At 33.3% G+C, this 24,485-nt stretch overlaps 1 protein-coding gene across 3 annotated transcripts in view; it reads left to right on the top strand.

Annotated features, from left to right (window-relative positions):
• VRK1 (VRK serine/threonine kinase 1) overlaps positions 1-24,485 on the top strand; it is a 120,206-nt gene that overhangs the window by 25,458 nt on the left and 70,263 nt on the right. Inside the window, exon 1 of one of the 3 annotated variants that reach the window (XR_007950752.1) lies at positions 20,899-21,077. The exons of 1 other annotated variant lie outside the window; for it this stretch is intronic. Coding sequence is in view for 1 of the 2 variants with exons in the window: in XM_051978416.1 (XP_051834376.1) it covers positions 21,059-21,077 (19 nt within the window). In the remaining variant the exon portion in view is untranslated. Of the gene's footprint in view, positions 1-20,898; positions 21,078-24,485 lie in introns of those variants that run through there. One more of the 3 variants, XM_051978416.1, reaches the window with a different exon arrangement.

The following is a 24,485-nucleotide window of genomic DNA, read 5'->3' as shown; positions in this document are numbered from 1 at the left end:
TTGTAATGTTTCAAGTTCAGAGTTCTGGCCCATAACAGAATCTAGTGGCTGACTTGTATTCAGGCCTTTGCAGTCATGCAAAGTACTACTACTAGAGGAAAAGTAGGAAACTGATATGTGGACAAAGTTTGATTGTAAATGTCTCCCATCAAGTTTGGACTATGCTAAATTAGAGAGCAGGGTGGTGGCTCATAGATTCAATGATTCTCAAATATGAGGCAATACTATTCGAAAAGTATGAGTTGATCCTCTGACAGAATAATAATACCCACCTTCCTTTCTGTTCCCTGGAAACAAGGGAAGTGAATTGGAACATGATTGTGTTAATTTTATTGAGCTCTAGATCTGGGTGAGGGAGGATTTATAGTAGTTCCCAATTTCTGGGGTAATGAAACTATTTATGCATGGCTCCTTGCAGGTAGTTAAAGGGAAAAGAAGAAATGGGTATTGATGGAAACCAAGAGTCTCTGGTTGAATCTGGTGAGCTCTCAAAGACTTGGTATGGGCAAACGTGAACTTTATGCCTTGAACCAAGTATTGAAATTATTATTATTATTTTTTATTTTATTTTTTAATAGCTTTTTACTTACAAGGTATATGTATGGGTAATTTTACAGCATTGACAATTGCCAAACTTTTTGTTCCAATTTTTCCCCTCCTTCCCCCCACCCTCTCCCCTAGATGGCAGGATGACCAGTAGATGTTAAATATATTAAAGTATAAATTAGATACACAATAAGTACACATGACCAAACCGTTATTTTGCTGTACAAAAAGAATCGGACTCTGAAACATTGTACAATTAGCCTGTGAAGGAAATCCAAAATGCAGGCAGGCAAAAATATAAGGATTGGGAATTCAATGTAATGGTTCTTAAGTCATCTCCCAGAGTTCTTTCGCTGGACGTAGCTGGTTCAGTTCATTACTGCTCCATTGGAACTGATTTGGTTCATCTCATTGCTGAGGATGGCCAGGTCCATTAGAATTGGTCATCCTATAGTATTGTTGTTGAAGTATATAATCATCTCCTGGCCCTGCTCGTTTCACTCAGCATCAGTTCGTGTAAGTCTCTCCAGGCCTTTCTGAAATCATCTTGTTGGTCATTTCTTACCGAACAATAATATTCCATAATATTCATATATCACAATTTATTCAGCCATTCTCCAGATGGGCATCTACTCAGTTTCCAGTTTCTGGCCACTACAAAGAGGGCTGCCACAAACAAAGTGTTGAAATTATTAAAAGAAAAGGAAGAAAATGTTTACACTGATTCCAAGTATGCTTGGGGAATGGTGCCATGTATTTGAAAAAATTTGGGGTGAAAGAATTGTTGGCACATATGACTTTGCCAACATTTTGGAAAATCATACCCCAAAGCAAAGCAGTAATACTTGTAAATGGGCACTAAAACTAGGCAGTCTTTTGGGACCTGAGGGAATCGCCTTGCAGACTGATGGTTCTTAAAAGGCAATGGTGTGAGCTCATAAATCAAGAAGATGGGGGAAGTCCTTGAGGGGAGGTGGATGTAGAGATTGAGGAACTGTTTTGGGATTACTGTGAGAAATTCTCAAATGGATAAAAATAAGAGGAGGGATTGAGTGGTATAAGGGGACGAGAGCCCTCAGAAGACTGACCCTTGGAAGAGTGCCATAGTTTAGGGCTACAATTCCAAGAAAACTTCCCCCCTTATACCCTTGCTTAATTTTACCCAAACTGCTTTTCCACATCAGCAAACTTTGTAATCTGTAGTTCCCTGTTCTTGTATCCCTGAGAATAGAGTGGGTTCTCATGAGGTTTTGTGAACCCTGATACTAAATCAAGGACAGCTATAGTCCAGGATGTGGTAAAGTTGTTTACTTCAGAGTATAAAAATCCTGTTGTTGTCACCTGTATACCCTTGCCTCCCTCCACTAGACTGCACTAGTTGAGGTGATGCCCAATTTCTGCACAATTAAATAAAGTGCTTTCTGCTCTGACTCTGAGATATGTGTATTTGAATTGTTTTGAGTTGGTGGTCATTGTCTTACACAGTATTAAAATAGGAGAAAAAAAAATCTTGCAGTGATGTGTTATACAGTTTCTGGCATTTAAGGATGACCTTTTTGTAATTTCTAATGGCAGTGAGTTAGTCATAAACCTCTCTGGTTTTCAGAAATAAATTCATTGACTCAGCCCTTTTTTAATGCTATTTTGTCAACTTAATGATTGAATTAATGGGATTGTTGTTTCCAACACATTCAAGGCCTTTTGATTTCATTCTTAGATCTTAGGTAATTCACACAATCCATTTAAATTTAAGTTCTTTTTGATTATGTTTGACAATTCCAATGGTGTGTTCTGGGCCTTTATTGTTCTTGATGAAATGATGTTTGCTAAAATATTTGTTATTGATTTTTATGTCTTTATCATATGTTTTAAAATGACATCAGTTATTTTCCTTTGTTGACAAGGAAGTGTTATTTCTATGATGTCTTTAATATGGGCCTTGTTTTTCATTATATAAATTTTTGGTATAATGACTTTAAACAATCTTTTATAATTTATTTTATAACTCTAAAAGTATTAAGAATATCATATAGATCTTAATGTTTACCTGAAAATATCTATGCTATAATTATAGTAGCAAAAAGAAAACCAGAGATGATTGCTTTTGTTTGTTTTAAACATATTCTTGCCATGGGATTTTCTTAGCATGGTAATTACTTTCTTAATGTATTTAGACACAGCTTTCTCTCTGATGTCTTTAAGCTCATTGTATCTTGCCTGCGGGAGATTAAGTTATTTGTAGGTGTCACCTTGATCTATTATTTCAATATGACCTTTGGATTTGAGTGCAAATCTTCAGTGTCTTAACTTTTTTGGTCATTTCTTAAGAATTATGCACTTTTCTAGTCTAAATGACATTCTGATAGTAAGAAACAATATTCTGTGAGATGAAAGAAATGTGTAATATGTTTTTTGGTGGGAATGTATAGCATGATGTCATTTACATGACTAAAAGCATATTTTGATTTTACTCAGTTTTAAAATTAGAAAACATATAAAGCAAAAACATTTACTAAACTCTTATATTGTTTTAGGAACTGAAGTCTACTTAATTTTAGTTGGGAAAGGTGTTAATGGATTGAAGGCTTGGGAGAACTACAAGTGGCTTTTATATTTTCTCCTTGACAAGTTCATTTTTATATGAAATGATCTTGCCATTATTATGTTGATGGCTTCTAAACAGATAATAGTTTTCTATTGGAATGTTGAATACTATGCTCTAACATTATTAATATACTTGGCTCTATTTTACATTGAGCTATAAATGTATAAATGTAGGACTGAGTCAAAGACTGGGATAATCAACATAGAAAATTTAAATATTATGGTACTTTTGGTTGGTTGTTTAATAATTTCCAAATGGATAATATAACAGTTGTTCTGTACCTTTTGGACTTTTTGGTATACCTTATTTATTCCTCTACCAGTATATTGTTGTAAATGTTTCAGATTTTTTTTTTGGGGGAAAGGAGAGATAGTTTAAGCTGTGAATGCATAGTAACTTTAGGTATATAGCACCTAAATATGTAATTGGTCTTCATTTGGAGAGATTGCTGATAAGTCATCTTGTGGTAATAATGACTATGTGATGCTTTCTGTTAAGAAAGGTGGGATTAGACAAATCTGAATGGAAGCTGACTTTATTAACTCATTATTTATTTATGTAAAGCATCAGAGCCAATAATTATGTATGATATCCAGACCTGTCAATTTTCAGATTTGCAGAGAAATTTTTCAAGTTTTTCAAGTTTTTCAACTTCCTTGATATAACTGTTGTGTTATCCACTATATTGATGGTACACAAAATTTCTATTTTTTATTTAATCCAACTTGAAGTTTTGTTATTTTGGGACTTTTTTATTCTGTAGATCAGAGGTGACAGACTCAGCCAGCTACTCCTCAAAACTTCCTAGTCCTACCTGAACCAGATTAAAATAGAATTGGAAATATTTAACAAAGTAAATTTAAAAAATGCAATACAATATAAATAATATTAACTTGTGGTTTTCTGAGTCACTGTGTTAGTCCTTCTCTTTCAGAGTGTTCTTTCCTTTGACTCTGGTATTGTAATTTTTAATATTGTCCTATACAGTACTTTGACTTGCAGACCTTTAAAATTTTTCCTTTCAAATATTGGTTAATGAAATATAGAATTTCTTGATCCAACCATTCTGGAGAGCATTTTGGAACTATGCCCAAAAGGCATAACTGTTGCATACCCTTTGATCTAGCAGTCTCACTACGAGATCTGTATTCCAAGGAGATAAGAAAAAAGGGAAAAGGACCTACATATGTGTGGTGTTCTTTTCTTTTGTATAATATATGATGGTTCTCTGGGAGCAGGTTTCTTGGGGAGGTTCTGGAGGCAGCCTTAGTTTCAGTTTCAAGTAATAATCACTTCAAATACAGCCAGGAGTTAAAATCCAATCTTTTTATTGTCTCTTCCAAAATAGCCCGGTTAGTTTTCCTTGGTTCCAAGAGTTCTTGCAGCTTGTCTTTTAGCTCTTCCAGCTTCTGCCTCTAGTTCAACTCCGACTCCTGGCTTCTCAGTCTCCTCCACTGACTTCTTACTTCTCAGTCTCTTCAAATCTCTTGACTGAAGCTGTAAGAGCTTCTTATATATGATCTCTTAAAGGTGTGAACCCAAAGGTTGACTCCTCTTCTGAGAGAGTGGGATTGTAGGAGGTGTAAATTTTGTGAATCTCCCCGACTTGTGAACTCTAATGTGTGAGCTAATGTGTGAACTCTCAAAGGTGTAAACCTAAGCATTGTTTCTATCAATTCTAGTTACTTAGCATCTTGTTTCAAGTTCTGGCTCATAACATATATGCAAAAATGTTGTAGTAGCTTTTTGTAGTGGCAAGCAATTGGAAACCAAGTCAATGACCAACAGTTGGGAAATGACTGAATAAGGTATATTACGTTATTGTTATTTAAAAATATTATTGTTATATAAGAATAGTGAGCAGGTGCTTTCAGAAAAGCCTGTAAAGACTTACATGAACTGATGCTGATTGAAGTGAGCAGAACAAGAACATTGTAATAGTCACAATGTAATGATCAATTGTGGTAGACTCGGGTCTTTTTAATAATGTGTGATTCAAGACAATTTCAATAAATAGACTTGAGATGGAAAATGCCAAGAAGACTGAATGTGGATAAAAGTATAATATTTTCATTTTTTTCTCTCTCATGGTTTCCCTCCCTTCTTGATCTGATTTTTCTTGCACATGACAAATATGAAAATATATTTAAAAGGACAGCAAATATTTGACCTATATCAGATTGTTTGCTGTTTTTTTTTTTGGGGGGGGGAGTAGATAAGGGAAGAAGGGAGAAAAATTTAGAACACAAAACTTTTACAAAAATAAATACTGAAAACTATCTTTACATGTATTTAGAGGAATATTTTTGAGGGAAAAAAGCATTTCTGATAGGCAGGTGAATAGAAAAGGCAAAGAAATAAGAATAAATAGAGTAAATAGAAGTAATAAATAATAGTAAATAGAAAAGAAATGAGTAAAAGTACTCTAATTATATAGATTTCTTTATCTATAATCAGAATCTCCTTCAAAATGTATACTTAGACCCTCCTTAAAGGAAGTTTCTTGGTATTTGATCTTTCATCCTATTTACAGTATATTTTTTCTTTGATTTAAAAGCTCTAGATTTTAGCTATGGAATTTATTACTGTATTCTATTTGAGTTTCTTTTTGGAGATCATCTGATTGGTATGGAATTGAATACATAAATTAATTTAGGAAGTACTGTCATTTTAAAAAAATATTGTCAGGATTTACTCTTGAATCATTTTTTTTTCCAGTTACATGGAAATTAAAAAAAAAAAATCTATGAAAACTGTTGAATAGTTGTATTCATGTAGTCTCTTGCTATCTTGTTAGTACAAGATTTGATGCATTCTGTAATTAATTTTGGATTTTCTTGTTCTGTCTCCTCTGACAGATTGTTCTTTCTGTCGTCTACACTCTGCCTTATTTTCAATTTCTCCCTGTCTACTGACTGGCTCCCTTCTTACTAACTACAAACACATGCTTCCCTCATCCTGAAAAAACCCTCACTTGATCCTTCTATCTTCATTAATATAGGTCCTATATTTCTTCTGCCATTTGTGGCTAAACTCATAATTGTGCTTCCACTTTGTCTTCTTACTTCTTTATCCTTTATCTCTTAATTGCCTTTTTCTCATCTCATTCACCTTGATTTTTCTATAGCCTTTGACAACTGTTGATCATCCTCTCCTCCTTGATACTTTCTTTTCTCTACATGTTTGGGAACATTTCTGATATTCCTCCTAACTATTGGACCTCTTAGTCTCCTCTGTTGGATCCTTCTCTAACTTATCCTCATTAACTATGTATATCCCTCAGGACTCTTGTTCTGGGCCCTTTTCTTTTTTGCTTCGGTGCTACTTTATTTGGCAATCTCATTAGCTGCAGTGAATTTAATTGCCACCTCTATGTTTATGAGGCAACTAGTTCACATAGTGAATAGAACGTTGGGCTTGACATCAAGAATACTCATTTTCCTGAGTTCAAAACTAGCCTCAGATACTCACTAGCCATGTTTCTCTGATGGCTTCATCTGTACAATGAGTTGGAGGAGGAAATGGCAAACCATTCCATTATTCTTGTCAAGATTTCAAAGATGAGGTCACAAAGAGTTGGACATGATTGAAATGACTAACAACAAAAATATTGATTATTTTCAAATCTACCTGTTGAGCTTCAGCTTCATTCACTAAGCTTTTTTCCAATCTTGCATATTCAGTAGTCTTTCAGACAGCTTAAACTCTATATGCAGTAGACAAATGAAACATTTTATTATCTTTCTCCCTAAATCATCCTCTTTCCCCCATCTTCCATATTACCGTAGACAGCAACACCATCCTCCCGGTTCCTCATGCTCACAACCTAGGGGTCATCCTGCATTCAGCCTTACATTTCACTCTTCCTTATTTTTCACTCTTCATTATCCTATATTAAGTCTCTTGCCAAAAACTATTTTAACATTTTCAACTTCTTTTAAGTATTCCCCCTTGTTTCCCCTGACACTGTCATCGCTTGAAAGCAAGCCCTTTGTATCTCACACCTGGATTATTGCAAGAGTCTACTAGTGGGCTTTTTCAAGATTTTCCCCACTCCAGTCCATCCTCTGTTCTAAAGTTGATTTTGTTAAAGTGCAGGTCTGGCCATGTCATAGTCTCCTCCCCTACCCATCTTTACTGAAGAAACCTAGCTTCCAGAATCCAGAAATCAAGGGCTTTCTTTTTCCTCTTTTTGTATCCCCAGAACTTAGTTTAGTGCTTGCCTCATGATAAATGCTTAACAATGCCTCTAGCCTTTCTCATTACATATGTTGGTACTTTATTTTAGGTGGATATGAATACACAGCCCATATTAAAAAGATAATTCCATTTATTCCTATGCTTTCTAGAGTTGTTTTTTACTGAAATAAGTATTGGATTTTGTAAAGAGCCTTTTCAGCAGTTAATGATATATATGCTCATGGGCCTTTTCTTCTTTTTGTTATTAATATGGTTTATTATGTTGGAAGTTTTTTAATATACCATCCTTGCCTTCCTAGTATAAATCTAACCAATCCTTGATGTGTGATTTTTTAATATATTGGAATTTCTCAAATGACTTGACCACAAGAATGATACCTGTAAGCAGTCAAATAAGATATAAAATACAGCATTGAAAGTATGACAGGGAACAAAGAATGGAAAAGAAAATTAATAGTTTAAACACTCTGAAAATTAGTATGAAACCAAATAGAAAGCAATGAGTTCATAAAAATTAAAAGATAAGGAGGGAAAAATAATGTTTGTTATGTTTGTTTGAACAACTAAGTGGCATAGTAGATAGTGTTGGACCTGGAATCAGGAAAATTTTAGACACTTATCAGACAGCCAAGGGACCTTGGCTGTGGCTTCTGTCTGCACTAACTAGTTCACCTTTCATTTTCCTTGTACAACACAACAACTTGTATATCCTAAGTCCATCTCTGGTAGAAAGAGGAGTTACCTTTTTATCTCCTTTTCTCCTATCTCCTTCTGTGTGGGTCCCCTCAGGGAAGAGGAATAGAAAAGTTGACTGGAAGCCAGTGTAGCCTTCCATTTTTGCCATGTGTATTTAACTTCTGACTCATTGCTCCATTTCTTGCTTGATTTCCATCCTTCCAAAGGAAAGGGAAAGGAGAAATGGGCAATCTTTCATCTAATTATACATAATTCTGTCTTGTATTGTGTTTTATCTCCTGCCTATTTTCTACTTTCCTATGGGAAGAAGAGAGATATGTGCTATTTAATGAGGAATATATTTGCACCTGGTAATTTCTTGCACATCCCAGTGATTCTGAACCTCTGTAGGGGGTTCATCCAAATACCATTTTTATATCTTCCCACCAGATTTTTTATTCCTTTCAACTTCAACCCTTCTAACACAGAGTCCCAGCCAGTTACTGCATTTTCTTTACTATTAGTTTCATAAGTAGTAACAAATTTGCTTTCATCTTAAATCTTCTCCCACTTTTTCCGAATTGATGCAGTCACTGAGACCTAATTTTCTTTTGTATAATATCTCTGGCCACCTTTTCCATTAATGACTGTTCCTTCACTCATTTCCCTCAATTCAGTGGTCAAGGTCGGGGAGTTCTTATACCCCTTGCTCTCTGTTCCTACTTCAGGATTCTTCTTGATCACTATCATTCAATAACTTTTCACCTTTTGAAGTTCGTATAATCTACATCTTCCATCAAATCAATACTGGTGGCTATTGTCTATAGAGTGACCTTTTTAACACATCCTTTCCTTCTTCAATATGTTTGGTACTCGATGCACAATTTTCTTTCTTAGATTTTTGATCATTATTTATACTGGTGTGAATTTTAGGACTTTGTTCAAATAAGTATATGGGAGCTAGGTAGTCTGCTTCATTTTCAGGTAAATTTCTCAGTAGGAAGTCCCAGTTTTTTTTTTTTCTTAAGGATTGGTGGTTGTTCTTTGTCCTTGAAGAGGACCAAAATGACATCACTATGTTGAGGTCGAGGAATTGTATGTCTGATTGTGGCTGATCATGCCAATATAAGCTTCAAAGGCTCTAGCATAGTTTAGATATAAGTAATCCATATGTACAGTTGGAGTATAGATGTCTCTAGATTTGTGTTTCAAATTTCTTTTTCAGCTGTTACTGTTCTGCTTAACTCACAGAGCACAGTGCTTTCTTTGATATAAGCATATCATTCAGGGCAATCCTGTGCTAGTGTTTTCCCATTCTTATAACTGATTCCAGAGTTTTTCAGAGACTTAAGAGAATGCTCTTGTATTACTTCTTTAGATTTCCATGTGAATCCTTGCCTTGTGTGACTTCTCCATAAAATAGTCTTTATATATATATATATATATATATATATATATATATATATATATATATATATATATATATATATATATATATATATATTTGGCATTTGAACAAATTGCCAGCCCATCAGAATTGTACTATTTGCAGTAGAGTTAAAATTCTTGGCACTTTAGTTCAAGAAAAGACCTTAGTGTGTGGTACCTTATTTTGCCAGATAATCTTCAGAATCCTCCTAATACAGTTCAGATGGAAATGAATTAATTTCTTGGCATGGTCTGCTGTCATCTTTTGAAAACTTACCTATTCATATCCTTTGACTACTTGTAAATTGGGGAATGGCTCTTATTTTTATAAATTGTATTCAGTTCCTTGTATGTTTGAGAAATCAGGTCTTTATCAGAGACATTTGCAGTACATTTCCCTCCTGTTTTCCTACTCTCCTTCTGATTTTGGCTGCATTAATCTTGGCTGTTATTTTTGTTTCTGCAATCCCTTTTTAGTTTAATCAAAATTATCTGTTCTAATTCATGTGATGCTTCTATCTCTTGTTTGATTATAAATTCTTCCCTAGAGATCAATAAAAGTTTTTCATGTTCCCCTTAAATTCGCTTGTGCTATTACAATCTGTTTATGTCTAAATCATTTACCTAGTTGGACCTTATTTTAGTATACAGTGTGAGGTGCTAGTCTGTAATACCTAGTTTCTTTATTTAGTCCAGTACAATAATTTTTTGATAGTTTTATTGGCTGGAACTGAATAAGTAAATTAAGTAGAATTATTATTATTATTATTATTATTATTATTATTATTATTATTTTTGCAACAGCTTGGCTTAGCCTTGAAGAATTTATATTTCTCTAGTTGTTTAGCTCTGTCTTTATATAAAAAAGGTTTTATAATATTGTCTGTATAATAGTTCTTGATTTTTGTTATCTTTTGGGCAGTTAATATTTTTCAGTTGTGGATTTGTTTTTATGTAAAATGTGTTTTCTAATTGTGTTTTGTAAATAGTTTTTTTTTTTTTTTTGGGCAGGTAGACTCCCAAATATTTTATATTGTCTGCAGTTATTTTCATTGAAATTTTTTTTTTTCTATCTCTTCTGGCCTTTGTTGGTAAGATATAGAAGATAGAAATTTTTAAAATGTTTTGCAATTGTACTAAAGTTCTTACTTGGTTCAGTTTGTTTCTAGCGATGGTTTCTCTGTCACCTAAGTTTCTCTACATGTACATGGTCTGCAAAGAATAATAGTTTTGTTTCCACTTTGCTTATTTTTATTATTCCTTCAGTTCCTTTTTCTTGTTTTATTGCTGATGCAAACATTTCTAGTACAATATTAATAGTTCTGATAATGGACATCCTTGTTTTGTGAACCCTCTTCTTATTGGGAAGGCTTCTAGCTCATCCCCATTATAGATAATACTTGTTGGTGGTTTTAGATAAATACTACTCATTTATTTATTAACCTTTGGGTTCTTTTGATGATGAAGTGACTTGAGATTCTTTTGATGATGAAGTGACTTGAGATTCTTTTATGTCAAAACATGTCTAATTTTCTTCATTATTTTATAAGTTTTGCATTTCATCATTGGTATTTTGTTGTCATTGATCTATGGATGGCCTCTGCTCTCATAGTCCTATCTTTCCTGTAATTCCCTGTAACTGATTTGTCATTCTGCCTTTTTCTGAGTGGGTCTCATAAGGGCTTTTTCTTTGTTATATACAAAATTTATTTGAAGTTGCAGTAGTGAATTTTGACAATGATGTGTTTTAGTGAGTCACTCTTGGGATTTCTTTCTCTTGGTGTATTGTAGATTCTCTTTGTATATTTTACTATCTTCTGATTTTTGGGGCAATTTTTTTTTTTCTGTATGATTTAAAAAAAAACATTTACTGGTAAATGAAACAAAGAGAACTCATTATTATAACAGACTTCAGTGGTCATCTAGTATCTTCATTTTGTAGGTGAAGAATCTGAGGCTCAGAAAAGTGAAATAACTTGTTTATGCTTACACAGGTAGTAATTGGCACTGCTGGGATTTTAGAGGATCTCTGATTCCAGATGCAGCACTTCTATACTGTGTCACATCATGGCTTAAAGGAAACAAAAATTGCATATGAGCAATTCTCCTAGAAAACTATCAACTTTATAATTATTGCATCATGTAGCACACTCACTTCCTAATGTTTTTCAACATTTTAAATTTCCATATAAATACTAGCAAGAATGAAAATAAGAAAGAAAAAGAGAAAGAAACAAAGGTGATAAAAGTAACTAAGTAACTAGACATAAGAAAAGCAAAAACCTCTGACATTATATGTACACAAAATAAGAGGTTTATAGGCTAATTCAGCTTACTGATTTTACAAATACCTAAACTGAGACCCAGGAAAGGTAAGTGATTTGCCCAATATCACTCATGTAGTAAGCAGCAGAATTAGAATTTGAACCCTAGCTCTCTGAGTCTAGAACCAATTGTTTCCATTGTTTTTCACTATTTTTATTTCCCTCAATGGAATATAAGTTCCTCGAGCATTTTGTTTTTAATTTTTGAATTTATATTACCAGTTTCTAGCACAGTGCCTAGCAGCACGGAGTTATTTTATAAATGCTTGATTCATATAATTTCCATGGTTGTTATGGTCCAGAACTCTGTACTTAAAACAAGGATTCTTACAAAGTGCTGTCTCAGTGGAATTGATAAAGACAATGGTTATCTAATGTAGCATGGTGATTAATAGTTCAGTACATGTACTTAGTACTTAATATATAATTCTACAAGGTTCACACCTATGATAAAGTATTTATAAGAGAGCATATAAGCTGGGACAAACTCAGTCAGAGCCAGAGCCAGAGAAGACAAGCAGACTGGAGGCGGGAGCTCAAGCTCTGGCAGACATACAGAGACAGATTCATCCCAATGTCCTACCTTTGTGGTGACTGGAGGCTAAAGCACAAACCCTTGGACTTGAGAGATTCATTCATCCCATCTCACACCACCTTGCTGGCAGGGCTCTCCTGCTTAGCTTCTCCACTGAAACCAAAACTCTGTAAGGCCTCTAAGAAAGCTAGCCCGGGTCCCAGGCAAGGAAACTAGATTGTGAAGGAGACAATAAAGAATTTGGATTTTAACACCTGACTAGTCTTGTGGTGATTAATCTGACTAAAAAGAAGGCTGCTTCCAAGACCTCCAGAAAATCAAACAAGAACATTACACATGGTGACAAAAACATACTAAAAAAATCTTCATTGAATTTGGAATATATTTCAGAGTAGAAAGAATAAAACTTGGACACTGATGTGTTGGAATGGGAAGAAGACCAAAGTGATACAAATTAATATTACTACAAGTGTCTGTTATGCTTTCATTTCCTTGTGCCTTTGTGAAGAGAACAAGGACATAGCTGCTTAATCTCTTGTTCTGAAGTCAACAATAGGAAGTCCATAAGAAAGAACCCAGTGAATATTTTCATCTTGTGAATGTGGCAGTGCTCCTTGGAAAATGAAAAATGACTTTAGGAGCTGTATTGCTTATTCTTTGTATACAAAAATAAAATGATTTAATTTTTGAAATTGTTTTACATTAAAATTTTTATTTGTGTAATTATATGAAATGAATTTGGAAATATAAAGGTGAATATTTTATCTAAAAATAAATAATTTACAATTTTTTCAAATAAAAATAAAATATTACTTTCTATTTTTTTTCTGAATTTTAAAAATCTTTTAAAATCACTTCCAGCTTATGTATGAAAACATGACATTAATATAAGGAATGTTGGATGAGGTACTATTTATCTTGTCATATTACCTTTTTACCTACTAAGGATTATAATGATTTCCTTAAAATTTTTATTTGGATCCATTACAGAATAATTAACCTCAATAAAAATTGGAGAATTCTGATGTAATCTTTGAAAGTTTACCTTTAGCTATTGTCCTGTTTTTTGTCAAATGTTTCTCAAGATGTCTTTATTAGGATTAAATAGGATTTAAAAAAAAAATTTCCATCTATCAGTAATTTAAAAAAAAAAATTCTTTGAGGCTATTCTCATATCTTTGTCAGAAGTATCACCTTGGTTCAAATGCTAATTATTCCCATAAAGATTTTGTAGAGATAGGAAAATAAGTATTTAAGTTAGGTAGCTATTGATTATTTTCCACTTCCTCATTAAAAATGATTAATAAAATAGGTGGTTTTTTTTTCTCCCTGAAGGATTTGGTTATCTTCTCTTTTTGGATATCTTGATAATCTACCAATCATTTAATACCCTTTAAATTATGTTTCCTATAGCACTACCTTATTTTGTCTAGTTTTGCTGCTAGACTTTGTTTCAATGCCGATGGCCTCCAAAAAGTTAGTGAAATCACCATATTATACACAACTGAAGATACAGCTAAAGGTGTAGAGATATAGTCATTGTGCATATTATTTTCCTGGTTCTGCTTATTTCACTAAGAATCAGTTGACATAAATTTTAGCATGTTCTCTAAATTCACATTTTCAATGCACTTTGCTAATATTTTATGTAGCCACATACAACAATTTGTTTGGCCATTATCCAATCAATTGATGTAAACTTTGTTTCTGGTTATTTGCTACTATAAAAATTTTGCTGTGAATATTTTAGTACTGTGTTTCCCCGATAATAAGACCTATCCCGAAAATAAGCCCTCCCCTTACTGTGTAAGATTCCTCTAAAATAAGCCCTCCCCCGAAAATTTTTTTGAGATTGCTACTGTAATGAAGGTGATCTCCTGCGCTACACGCTACATTACGGTACCCTCTGTATGCACCGTGTAACTATTACTTTCCTATGATTTTTTTCTTTTTGAATGCTTATTTCATAATTTTAGTTTTGATATCCTGCTTCTCTGCTTAAGAGTTTTTGTGCGATTGCTTTCTTCTTAGCTTATATTTTGGTTTTCTCTTATTCCATAGTGTTTCCTCATTCTATTTGATGTTTTCTTTTCTTTATTCATCTTTAGTTCTTGGATTGTAATTTTGTGCTCTTTCTTTTACTTGCACATGAATTGGTAAAGTCTTATATGTCATGTTGTTGCCACAGTAAGCTTGGGTAAAGTTGACTGATAATTAGCCTCATCCTCTATGTCATTTGCTTGCGTTCCGTCTCAGTCTTTTGATTAATGGTATGGATTTTGGCCATAACCAATATTTTTTGCTGCTCCTCTACCTCTTTCCCCACCCCAGTTGCCCATTGTAAGATCTACAGATTCCAGTGTAGTGTTTGAAATCACTTTGGCTTCTTGAACAGCATTCCTTTTAGAATGCCTTTTTTTTTTTTTTTTTTTTTTTGAATCTTTTGTTGGAGCTGATAATGACTTTCCTGATTTGGTTCTTCTTGTTTCTTTGGCTAACTCCTTACTATTTCTGTAGGGACTGTACTTGCTCTTGCTACTTGGTAATGTTCTGTACTAGATTGGTTTTTCTGAGTCTTTTTCAGATATTTTCTGGGGTTTTTGTAAGAGAGCTAAGTTTCTTTGCTACCTTTTTAAAAGTTGCTAGGAATGAAAGTGCCCACCCCCCCCCTTTTTTTTTTCCAGAATAGATGTAATTTAACCTGCACATTACACACATCCTCTCCCTCTTCCTTTCCCCCTTGCCTGACTTCTTTTACTTGAGTTGCATTTTAAAAAATTTACATATCATCTTTGTCATATGTGTTTCTTTTGATTTTGCTTTCTTTACTATATCATTTTAATAAAATGTTCACTATTTCTCAGAAATTATAATTTTTATTTTTTTCTTTTTTTTTGCATCTAACTTTGGCTTATTTGAGCAATTGGATTTGAGGGCTCCTTGAGTTCAAGCAATTAAAAAGTACACAGGAGATTGTCAGTTTCTCCTAATAATTTCAGATTCTTCATTTGGTGATAAATACCCTTTAAAGTGAAGCAGGTAACCCAAATGTTCAGTTAAAGTGGGATTAGGAAATCTGTGCTTATGTTTCCAGTGAAGATTTATTAAATGACAATTTTACAGCTAGTTAGAGCAGGTATTAGGCCTCCAGATCTGTACCCTGATTGGGGTGACTATGTTAGTTTCCTACATTGCTGTGTTGTGGCATTTGCAATGATGGCTTCCATTACATTAAAAGATTGTCCTTCATTTTCATTAGTTCCAAGGTGGTGATTGTTGGGGATTAAAGCATTATCTGCTATTTCTTTATTATCTGTGCTTTGGATCTTTGAAGATAGTAATTGTTTGAGGGGTATGAGAATATAGGATTAAAACCAGGTAGAGGTGTGTGCGTGTGTGTATATATGTATTTATGTGTGTATGCATGTATACATTCTGCTTTCTAATATGTCTGTTGCTATGTCTAGATGGATACTTTATATGTGAAGTTATATTGGGCAAAGGAGAAGGGATCTTCTTGGCTCATTTTGGAGGTCAAAGCAAAATGCAGGAGACAGGTAACACAATATATATTCCAGTTATCTGGCTGATGCTAAGAGAATGACCATAGCTTATTTTTTCAAATGAAGAATCAGTAGCTTTATAGAAGTGCCTTTGTGTCTTTTTCCTTCCACATTGGGATTCTGCATGTGATACTATAATTCTTATTTGATATGAGAAGAGAAATAAGCTTCTATAAGAAAAGATTGTAAAAAAGGTATAAAGATTTTGTTAATATATAGATAACTATGTATATTTGTATAAATATATATGAATTATACTTCCATATAAATATAGTAAATCACATATATGTGAGTTTATATACGAATATAAGAAATGGGTATAAAATTATAGATAATAGATGATATGGAAAGTATTGCACAAAATAAAGTTTTGTTGGTTTTGCACAGTCATTCATTTTTGTGGATATAACCACAATTTGTTCAGGCATTTCTTAATCTTAGACACATTTTCACCCTGTGCATAATAATAGTGCTACGAATATGTAATCTATATCACATGCACATATGTATATATAGTTGTGTAATTTTAAATACTGTATATAAAACATTGTATTGTGACATCTATTAAAATAAAAAGCTTTGTGACAAAAATGACAGTGTAATACTATTTTAATATTTATAGCAAAATATTTGGTATAGCATGTAAAAGGTGGGCACAGACCATTTTACATTCAATTTTTAAATTTTGGACTATTATTTCAGACATCAACATTTTTCTACTACTGAAATTGTTTGAACCTATTTGGTATCAAGCTTTATTTTATCTGTCAGTCAGTCTATCTATCTCTATCCAGGAATTTTGTAGTATCTATGAATTTTACCTCTGTGGGATATGAAACCAGTATTGCAATCTCTGCGTGAACGGTCATAATTAATTAGTAACTTCTTACTTAATTTGAAAATGTCTCTCTTCCTATAGCACCTCTAATATTGCATTCATGATAGCTTTATTCAGATCTTTGAAGTGCATTCTTGTATAAGAGATATAGTAAACATGTTCTGATCAGTTCCAGAAGACTGCCTTAGGATCAAGCTAGAGTAGTAACTAGGAAGCAGATTTTTACTTTACTTGAAAAGTGTTATTACTGAGTCTTCATGTAGAGAATGATCACTTGTTGGGAGGTAATGGAGATATAATTTATTTGGAGACTAGGAATTGTATTAGATGACCTTTTTGATAATTTTGTTTTGATCATTTCAACTTTTAGTGATAAAGATCAAAATTACCACATTTCTCTTTCAACTCTGCATTTAGAACTTCTCAAATGCCATTTGTTTAAATATACAATAAATCTATTGAAATAAAGTTTTGCGAAACAGATTATAGTAGAGTACATTTATAGCAAAATGCTTGGAATAGTATCTTAAAATGTGGAGACCATTTTACATTTTATGTATCACTGAAATTCTGTTTGAATATGTTCAGTTGCAAGCTTCCTTTCTATACTAATAACTTTCTTCATAATTTCTTTGTTTATAATTAAGTTTTGGTGACTATGCTAATATAGAATATGCCAGCAAATTGGTTGTTTGTGTCATATAGCAGTATAGATTGATTTGTCTTTGAATTTCTTTAGTTTGTATATTTTGAGGAAGAAGAGGTCAATTTAAATAGAATAATTTTATTTTGGAAATCTGAATAACATTAGTTAATATAAGTAGACTTGATATTAAATAAAAATCAAAGATGTAGTCTAATAGCAGCATGTTAAAAAAGTGCATCCTTTAGCATAAATTTTATAACTACATGGCTTTTTCATGGGGAAATTTTTTGTGGGAAGACATGAATTCACCCAGAATGATAATATGTTGTGGTCTTCACTATTAAAGGGGATTACCACACCAATAAATCCTTTGAAATATTGTTAAGTTAAAAGGAGAAACTGAAACTATTGACTTATATTTCAATCTTCACTTTCCTTGTCATTTATTCTTATTACAAAAATAAAGCAGAGTTTTGCCTAAAGAGAAGCCTTGCCATATTAGGTGAGATACAAGATCATCTTGCCCAGTATTCTCTTTGATGTATAAACTAGGGTATATGTAGCAAAAGGAGTTATCAATTGTCTTCTTTAATATCTCCTGTATTATCATTCATGAATTTAGCTTTTTTCCTCCCTCTGTTTCAAAATGATTATTCAGTTTAGAATGAATTAGTTCAGGAAAAGAAGAAAAAGCTTTTCTCAAACCTGTAAGAAGCGTCTTTTAAAACCAGTATAGTCTTTGCTAAGTATCTTCTGCTAGCATCACTGATTAGGGAGGTTATAATGCCATCAGAAAAAAGAATGTAATAAAATAGTTCACCTTTAAAAAAAATTAATATAGTTAGTGTTATGAGTGATAAATGCTAATTGCCCATGTCACAACCACATCTTCAGCATTTGAAGACTGATCTCAGTAGTACTAGTAAGTACCGAGATAATTTGTAGAAAACTAGCATGAAGATTATATGTCCGGTAAGATTTTTCTTTCATCATTATCAGATATATTGAGCATTGTTCATGGGGATACAATGAGATATGGCATTGCCTTTTCCCTTGAAGGGCTTATCATGTCTCAATGGGCTTCCCCTGAAAGGCTTACTGTGTGTAGATCAAAGAAGGTGCTGTGCTTTATGAACAAAGTAACTCAAAAGAAATGTGAGATGTGCAAGTTTAGACATCACGGCAAAAGTTTATGTGGACTATTTGTGCCTGGCCAGTGGTAGGAGTCTTCTGTGCTCATTTTGAACCGATCAGTCACAGTCAAATACACTGTACTTTGACCTCAATATAATGTCATTTTGGTCCTCTTTAAGCGTAAAGGATAGCAACCAAGTTACGTTTAGATTGGGAGATGACACATACATAACTTTCATGATTAGGACAATAATAAGATAAAAGTAATAAAAATTTGCCTTTGTATATATTGTATGTTGTCTGTACAATTTTTTGCGAAAATCTTCTTGCCAGATCTTTTCACTTTTATGTTCACAACATTTCTTATATATTCTGCCTTCTCTTTATCACTATGATAAGTCATTTCATGCTTGAACTATTGCAGTAGTTTCTCTACCTTAAGACTTCATTCTGGGTTCACCCTCTGCTTAGCTATCAGTTATTTTCAATAAACACTAATGGTTTCTTATCATCTCTAAAATCAAATATAAAATAATACTAACTAGTATTTATATACTACTTTAAAGTTACAACATGGTTTACATATGTTAACTCATTTCATCCTCAAAACCCTGTGAAGTAAGTGCTATTATCCCCATTTTACATATGAGGAAACTGAGTGACAGATAAGCTGAGTGACTCGCTGAGGGTTACACAGCTGTCTGAGGCAGATTCCAGTATCTTCTTGACACCCAAGTCTTGTCCTCTATTCGACTGTGCTACCTCTGTTGGCTTTTAAAGCCCTTTCTTAACTTTTCAATCCTCTTGCATCTTATTTTCCATCATATACTTTGGAATCCAGTGACTGATCTCCTTAGCTTTTCTTTTATAAGGTATTTTTTTTTCTTCATGCATTTTAACTGAGTGTCCTCCATGCCTGAAATTTTCACCTCTATTTCCTGCTTTTCCTCAAATTTCAGTTAAAATCCTACTTTCTATAAGAATCCTGGTCCTCCATAATGTTACTATTACTTTCCCTTTGAAGTTACTCAATTTATCTAATGTATGTATAAGTATAGATATGTATATGCATATGTACATGTGTAATTATGTATATACATATCTACACATACATGCAAGGACACATTTGTATGTGTGCATACATATCTATATATCTATATTTTGTTTAATGTAATTGTTTGCATGTTGTAATTTTTCCTTCTTGCCTCCCCCCCAATTAAATTAAATTAAAATTAATTCTTTTGAGGGCAGAACTGTATTTGTTTTTCTTTGTTTTTTTAGTGCTTAGAACAGTTGACATATAATTAGGGCTTAATAAATACTTGTTGACTTGACAGCAGTCCTGTGAATTAAGTAATGTAAATAATCTTAGCTAAGTTTTACAGATAAGGAAATTGAGACAAAGGAAATTAAGGGATTTTTTTTTTTTTCACAATTGTACAGTTGGTAAGTGGTAGAGCCAGGGTTTAAATTAATATCTTACACCTTCAAGTCCTTTGCACTTTCGACACAAGTGTCTTATAACATTTATTTGAGTATGAGATGAATTGTATGATAAATTTAAAAATTTGGAGAAAGTAGCAAAGACATAAGGGTCTGTAGTGCATTGAAAAAGTAGGGCTTCATGAAGGAGGAACTTCAGATAAATATTGAAGGAATTATAGGGCAGTTAAAATATCTAGTAGTGCAGAAGGTATTTTAACAGGTATGAGGCCTGAATAGAATCACACTATTAAAAGTTGGAAGAGATTATAGGACTATAAATTTAGATGTAGAAAGGACCTCAAGAAGCAAATTACGCAATCCTCTAATTTTATAGTTGAGGAAACTGAAGCCCAGAGAAGTTATGGCTTGTTTAAGGTCGAATAGATAGTAAACGGTAGATTTGGGATTTGATCCCAAATTTTTTGACTCTTAAATCCTCTTTTCTCTATTATACCACATTGCCATCCCAGACACCCTTGTCATTTAAGCCAAGATTTCCTGCTCACTATCCTTGTCAGTCATTAAGCCTCTCTGCCTTCTTTATTCTAAACATTTCCAGTTCCTTAAACTTTTCTGTGTAACATAATTTTGAAATCTCTTACCATTTTAGTTGCCCCTCTCTGTATATACTTGAGTCTGTCAGTTTTTCACTTAAAATGTGGTACTCAGAATTGAATACAATATTTGAGTCTGATCTGATTGTTTCAGAGTATAATGGGATTATTATTTATTTTTAGATGGACACCAGATTTATATTAATGTGCCACAGAAGATTGTTAGCTTTTTAGCAGATGTCACATTTTTTTTTTATTGAGCTTATTAACAACTAAACATAGGTAATGGAAATGAGACTAGAAAGATGAGTCAGATTTGAGAAACATTATGAAGGAAGAATTGGTAGCATATAGAAATTATTAGGTATGAGAAGAGTAAGAAGAATCAATTATGACCTCAGGGTTTTGAACCTGTGGGATTGGCAGAATGGTAGCATCACTGTGAGAAATGGATATGTATGAAGGAAAGAGATTGTGGGGGTCAAGGGAGAGAAGAAAAGTTTGCTTTTAGGAAAGTTTGAAGTTATGAACATTCAGGATAGAGGTAAGAGAAGAAGAAATTTGAGAAAGATCTGAAGATGTATGTCCTGGCAACAGACTGAATCTGCTTTCTGAGTACTAGCTTAGCAGAACTCAGAGATTTCATCTCCAGTGGCCTCAGATCACTTGATGACAAATATTATCTCAGGATAATCCATGAAGCAGAAAAATATATAATGGCATGGAGGAAGAGTAATGTGTTATATGTCCTGTTTGGGCTTTAAAGACTAGAGTATTCTGTTTGATTCTAGAGATAATAGGGACCAGTGAAATTTATTGAGAGGGGGAATTGGAGTTCGGTGGTCAGAATTGTCATTTAGGAAAATCAGTCTGGTAGCTGTGTGGAGGACGCATTAGCATGGGAAAAACTTAAGAGAGGGATACTTTAAAGAGGCTTTGGAGTGACTGGGTGGAGGGAAAAATCACATTTAAAGGGCATGAAGAAGTAGAAATGAAAAGATTGGCAACTAATTAGATATGTGGGATGAATAAGAGTGAATAATCATGTATCACAGAGCTCATAGACCTGGGAAACTGCAAATATATTGATGTTCACAGAAATAATGATGAAAATAGTAGATCTTGTGCGTATTAGATAATTTTACTAGGATATTTTTAGAAAAAACTCATTGAAAGAAAAAAAATAGACGTTTTAAGTTCTAACATCACAAGAGTATAATAAGGAATTAGAGAAACGAGGGATGTTTATCTTGATGAAAAGTTGTTTCCTCCATCTATTCCCGCATGATTATTGATTTCATATGTCAGTATCAACTTGAGATAGACCTGTGATATTATTGATGCTGATGTAGCCCATTTATACCTCCTTATAGTAACCCATTTAATCATACTGTGAAGCTCTTATACATATCATTCCATAAATCTTCCATGGAGTGGTGTTGCTAAACAGTGCTACTGGAAATCTTGTATTTTTACCTGGGTACTTAGGGAGCATATTGGCTCTGCCTTAGTTATCCTGTGCTTTCCCTACCTTTCTTTTCCAGCTTTACATTTTGCAGATAAGTTTACTGCAACTTTTTGTTGGATGTATATGCTGGATCCCAGTTTGTGACCAAATGTGCCTCTCCCATGCTCATTAGGTGACTTGCAACTTTAATTCTTTGGTAACTATAGTATTATATACCTTGTCACCACTACACAGCACCAGTAGAAGAATATTGGTATTTAAAAGATGAATCCTTTGCTTCAGGGAACAGTTTGTGGTCATAAATAGCATCATTTAATTTCTCAGATATAATTCAGCCCATTCTCTTTCTCCTCCTGTTTGATTTTCCCCCTAGCTTATTGTCCATAGGTAGTTTCTCTGTAAGATATCTGTACTGATGCAATTGTATTTTATGGTCTGGATGATAGATATCAACTGTTCTGTTTAGATGGTTAGACCAAAGACTTTTACATGATTATGGCGTCATTTAGGAGAATACAGTTAGAAGCTCTCAGAGCTTGAAGCTCTCACTTCAATATTATGTGCAAACTGGAGAACCTGGAAAATCTCACAAACTGTGTACCTTGTCTATTTGCATAGTATTCCAATTATCCTCTGATTGCTACAAACACTGTTGGCAAGCACATTTTTATCTCATGATATAAAAAGGAGGGTTGAATAGTGTTATCTGTTTAATTTTTTAAGGAATCCTATAATACATGTACACATACATATTTGTGTGTATGTGTGTAAGTATACTCCAAATATTCTTTCTCTACATAGTACTTTCCTCCCCTTTCCCCTACTTGTCCTTTTCTCTTTTTTTCTTCTCTTTAGGGAAACTGAGTTCCCTATCCTTGGAGTTCATTAACTAGAAGCTGAGTAATTTTCAAGGAAGTTGCAAAGGGGGATTAATTCACAAGAATATAAAGAACTAGATGTCTTTTAAGACTTATTTCGACTTTTTGATCTTGACAGCATGGAATTGGATTCAAGTATAGTTATTTTGAGGGTGGATTTCAGTGAAAATAAGGGGTCAAGAGTAATTAGGGAGGGTAGGGCATATCCATAGAATGTTAAAGGATTATAGATTTAGAGTTGGCAAGGGAATTTAAGAGTGAAAGACATCTGCATAGACTGTCACAGGATTGTAGAATCACAGATTTGCAGCTGCAAAGGGACCTTGCAAGTTATATGGTCCAATCCTGACATTTTATAGATGAGGAAATTGAGGCCCAGAGAATTATGTGAATGATAGAATCCATATTTCAACCAGAATACTCTGACTCTAAATCCATTTTTCCTCTGTACAACTTGGGAGTTGGCAGCCTTTAACAAATAGGGTGTTGTTATCCTGATCCTTTTCTTTCTAGTATGCTTGAGATTCAGATGCTGATTTTCATGAGAGGTAAAGATTAATATGATGATCCTTCAAGTGCTGTGATGGTGGTGGTGCTACTGCTGCTCTTATACCTGCACCCAGGGCTGTTTTGAGGGGTGCGCACACGTGTGTGTGTGTGTGTGTGTGTGTGTGTATACACATCCATGTGCACACACAAGCATGCACATTTGTGCATGTGCACAGAGTGGCAGGATTGAAGATTGAGTGAATGAATTTTCATCTTTCAGTGTTGGGAACTGATCTTAAAAAGTCTAGAGCATGAAAAGGTAATATAATTCAAGGTTGGGGGAATGTTGTTCCCTGTGCTCTCTCAGATATGTGTTGTCTATGGAACTCTTCAGTAATAGAAAAGATAAACAGAACTTAACTTTCAGTAATCTTTTCAAAGTTGAAAAGTGACTTTGTTACTTGACAAGCACATCCCCTTTTCCTAATTTTTATATCATTTTGATTGTTACTTTTAGCAGCATTGATTTAAGTATTCAGCAAGAGTGACAAAAACGACAGTCATTCTTTGGGAATATTTTAGGAAAGAAATAAAAGTCATTCCAAACCATCATTAATCACAACAATCAATTTCAGTTATCTGGCTACATGATGAAAACTGAAAACAAAGACAAATAGCATAATTTAAAGAAGAAAAATTTATAGTTAAAAAACATAGAGCTTATATTGTAGATCACAAATTGAGTAGAAAATTAGAATTGTTTCATATAAAACTCAAAGTATGTCTGTCATTCCCTTGGCAGGAAATTCCAGAAAATACAAAAGACATTCTAATCACTTTGTTGAATTATGAAGAAGGCAAAACCCATTTTAAAAAAATTGAAAATACCTTAACTTACAATGAATTACTAATAGTCAATCAGGAGATATTGCTGACAATTTGACGAAGTAGCACAGCATAAGATATAAATCAACTTTCGTATGTGAAATATATTTTAGTTATTTTAAGGTAAACTCTATTATGTTGTTTTGAGGTATTTCATTTAAAAGCTGCTTAACATTTTCTGAATGATGAACCTTCTATTCAGAGGTTTGTATAGAAATTTAAAATCAGATAT

The sequence above is a fragment of the Antechinus flavipes genome, chromosome 2 (assembly GCF_016432865.1).
Source record: "Antechinus flavipes isolate AdamAnt ecotype Samford, QLD, Australia chromosome 2, AdamAnt_v2, whole genome shotgun sequence".
NCBI lineage: Eukaryota > Metazoa > Chordata > Mammalia > Dasyuromorphia > Dasyuridae > Antechinus > Antechinus flavipes.
Note: the sequence above shows the minus strand (reverse complement) of the source record. Positions and strands in the feature narration are given on the sequence as shown.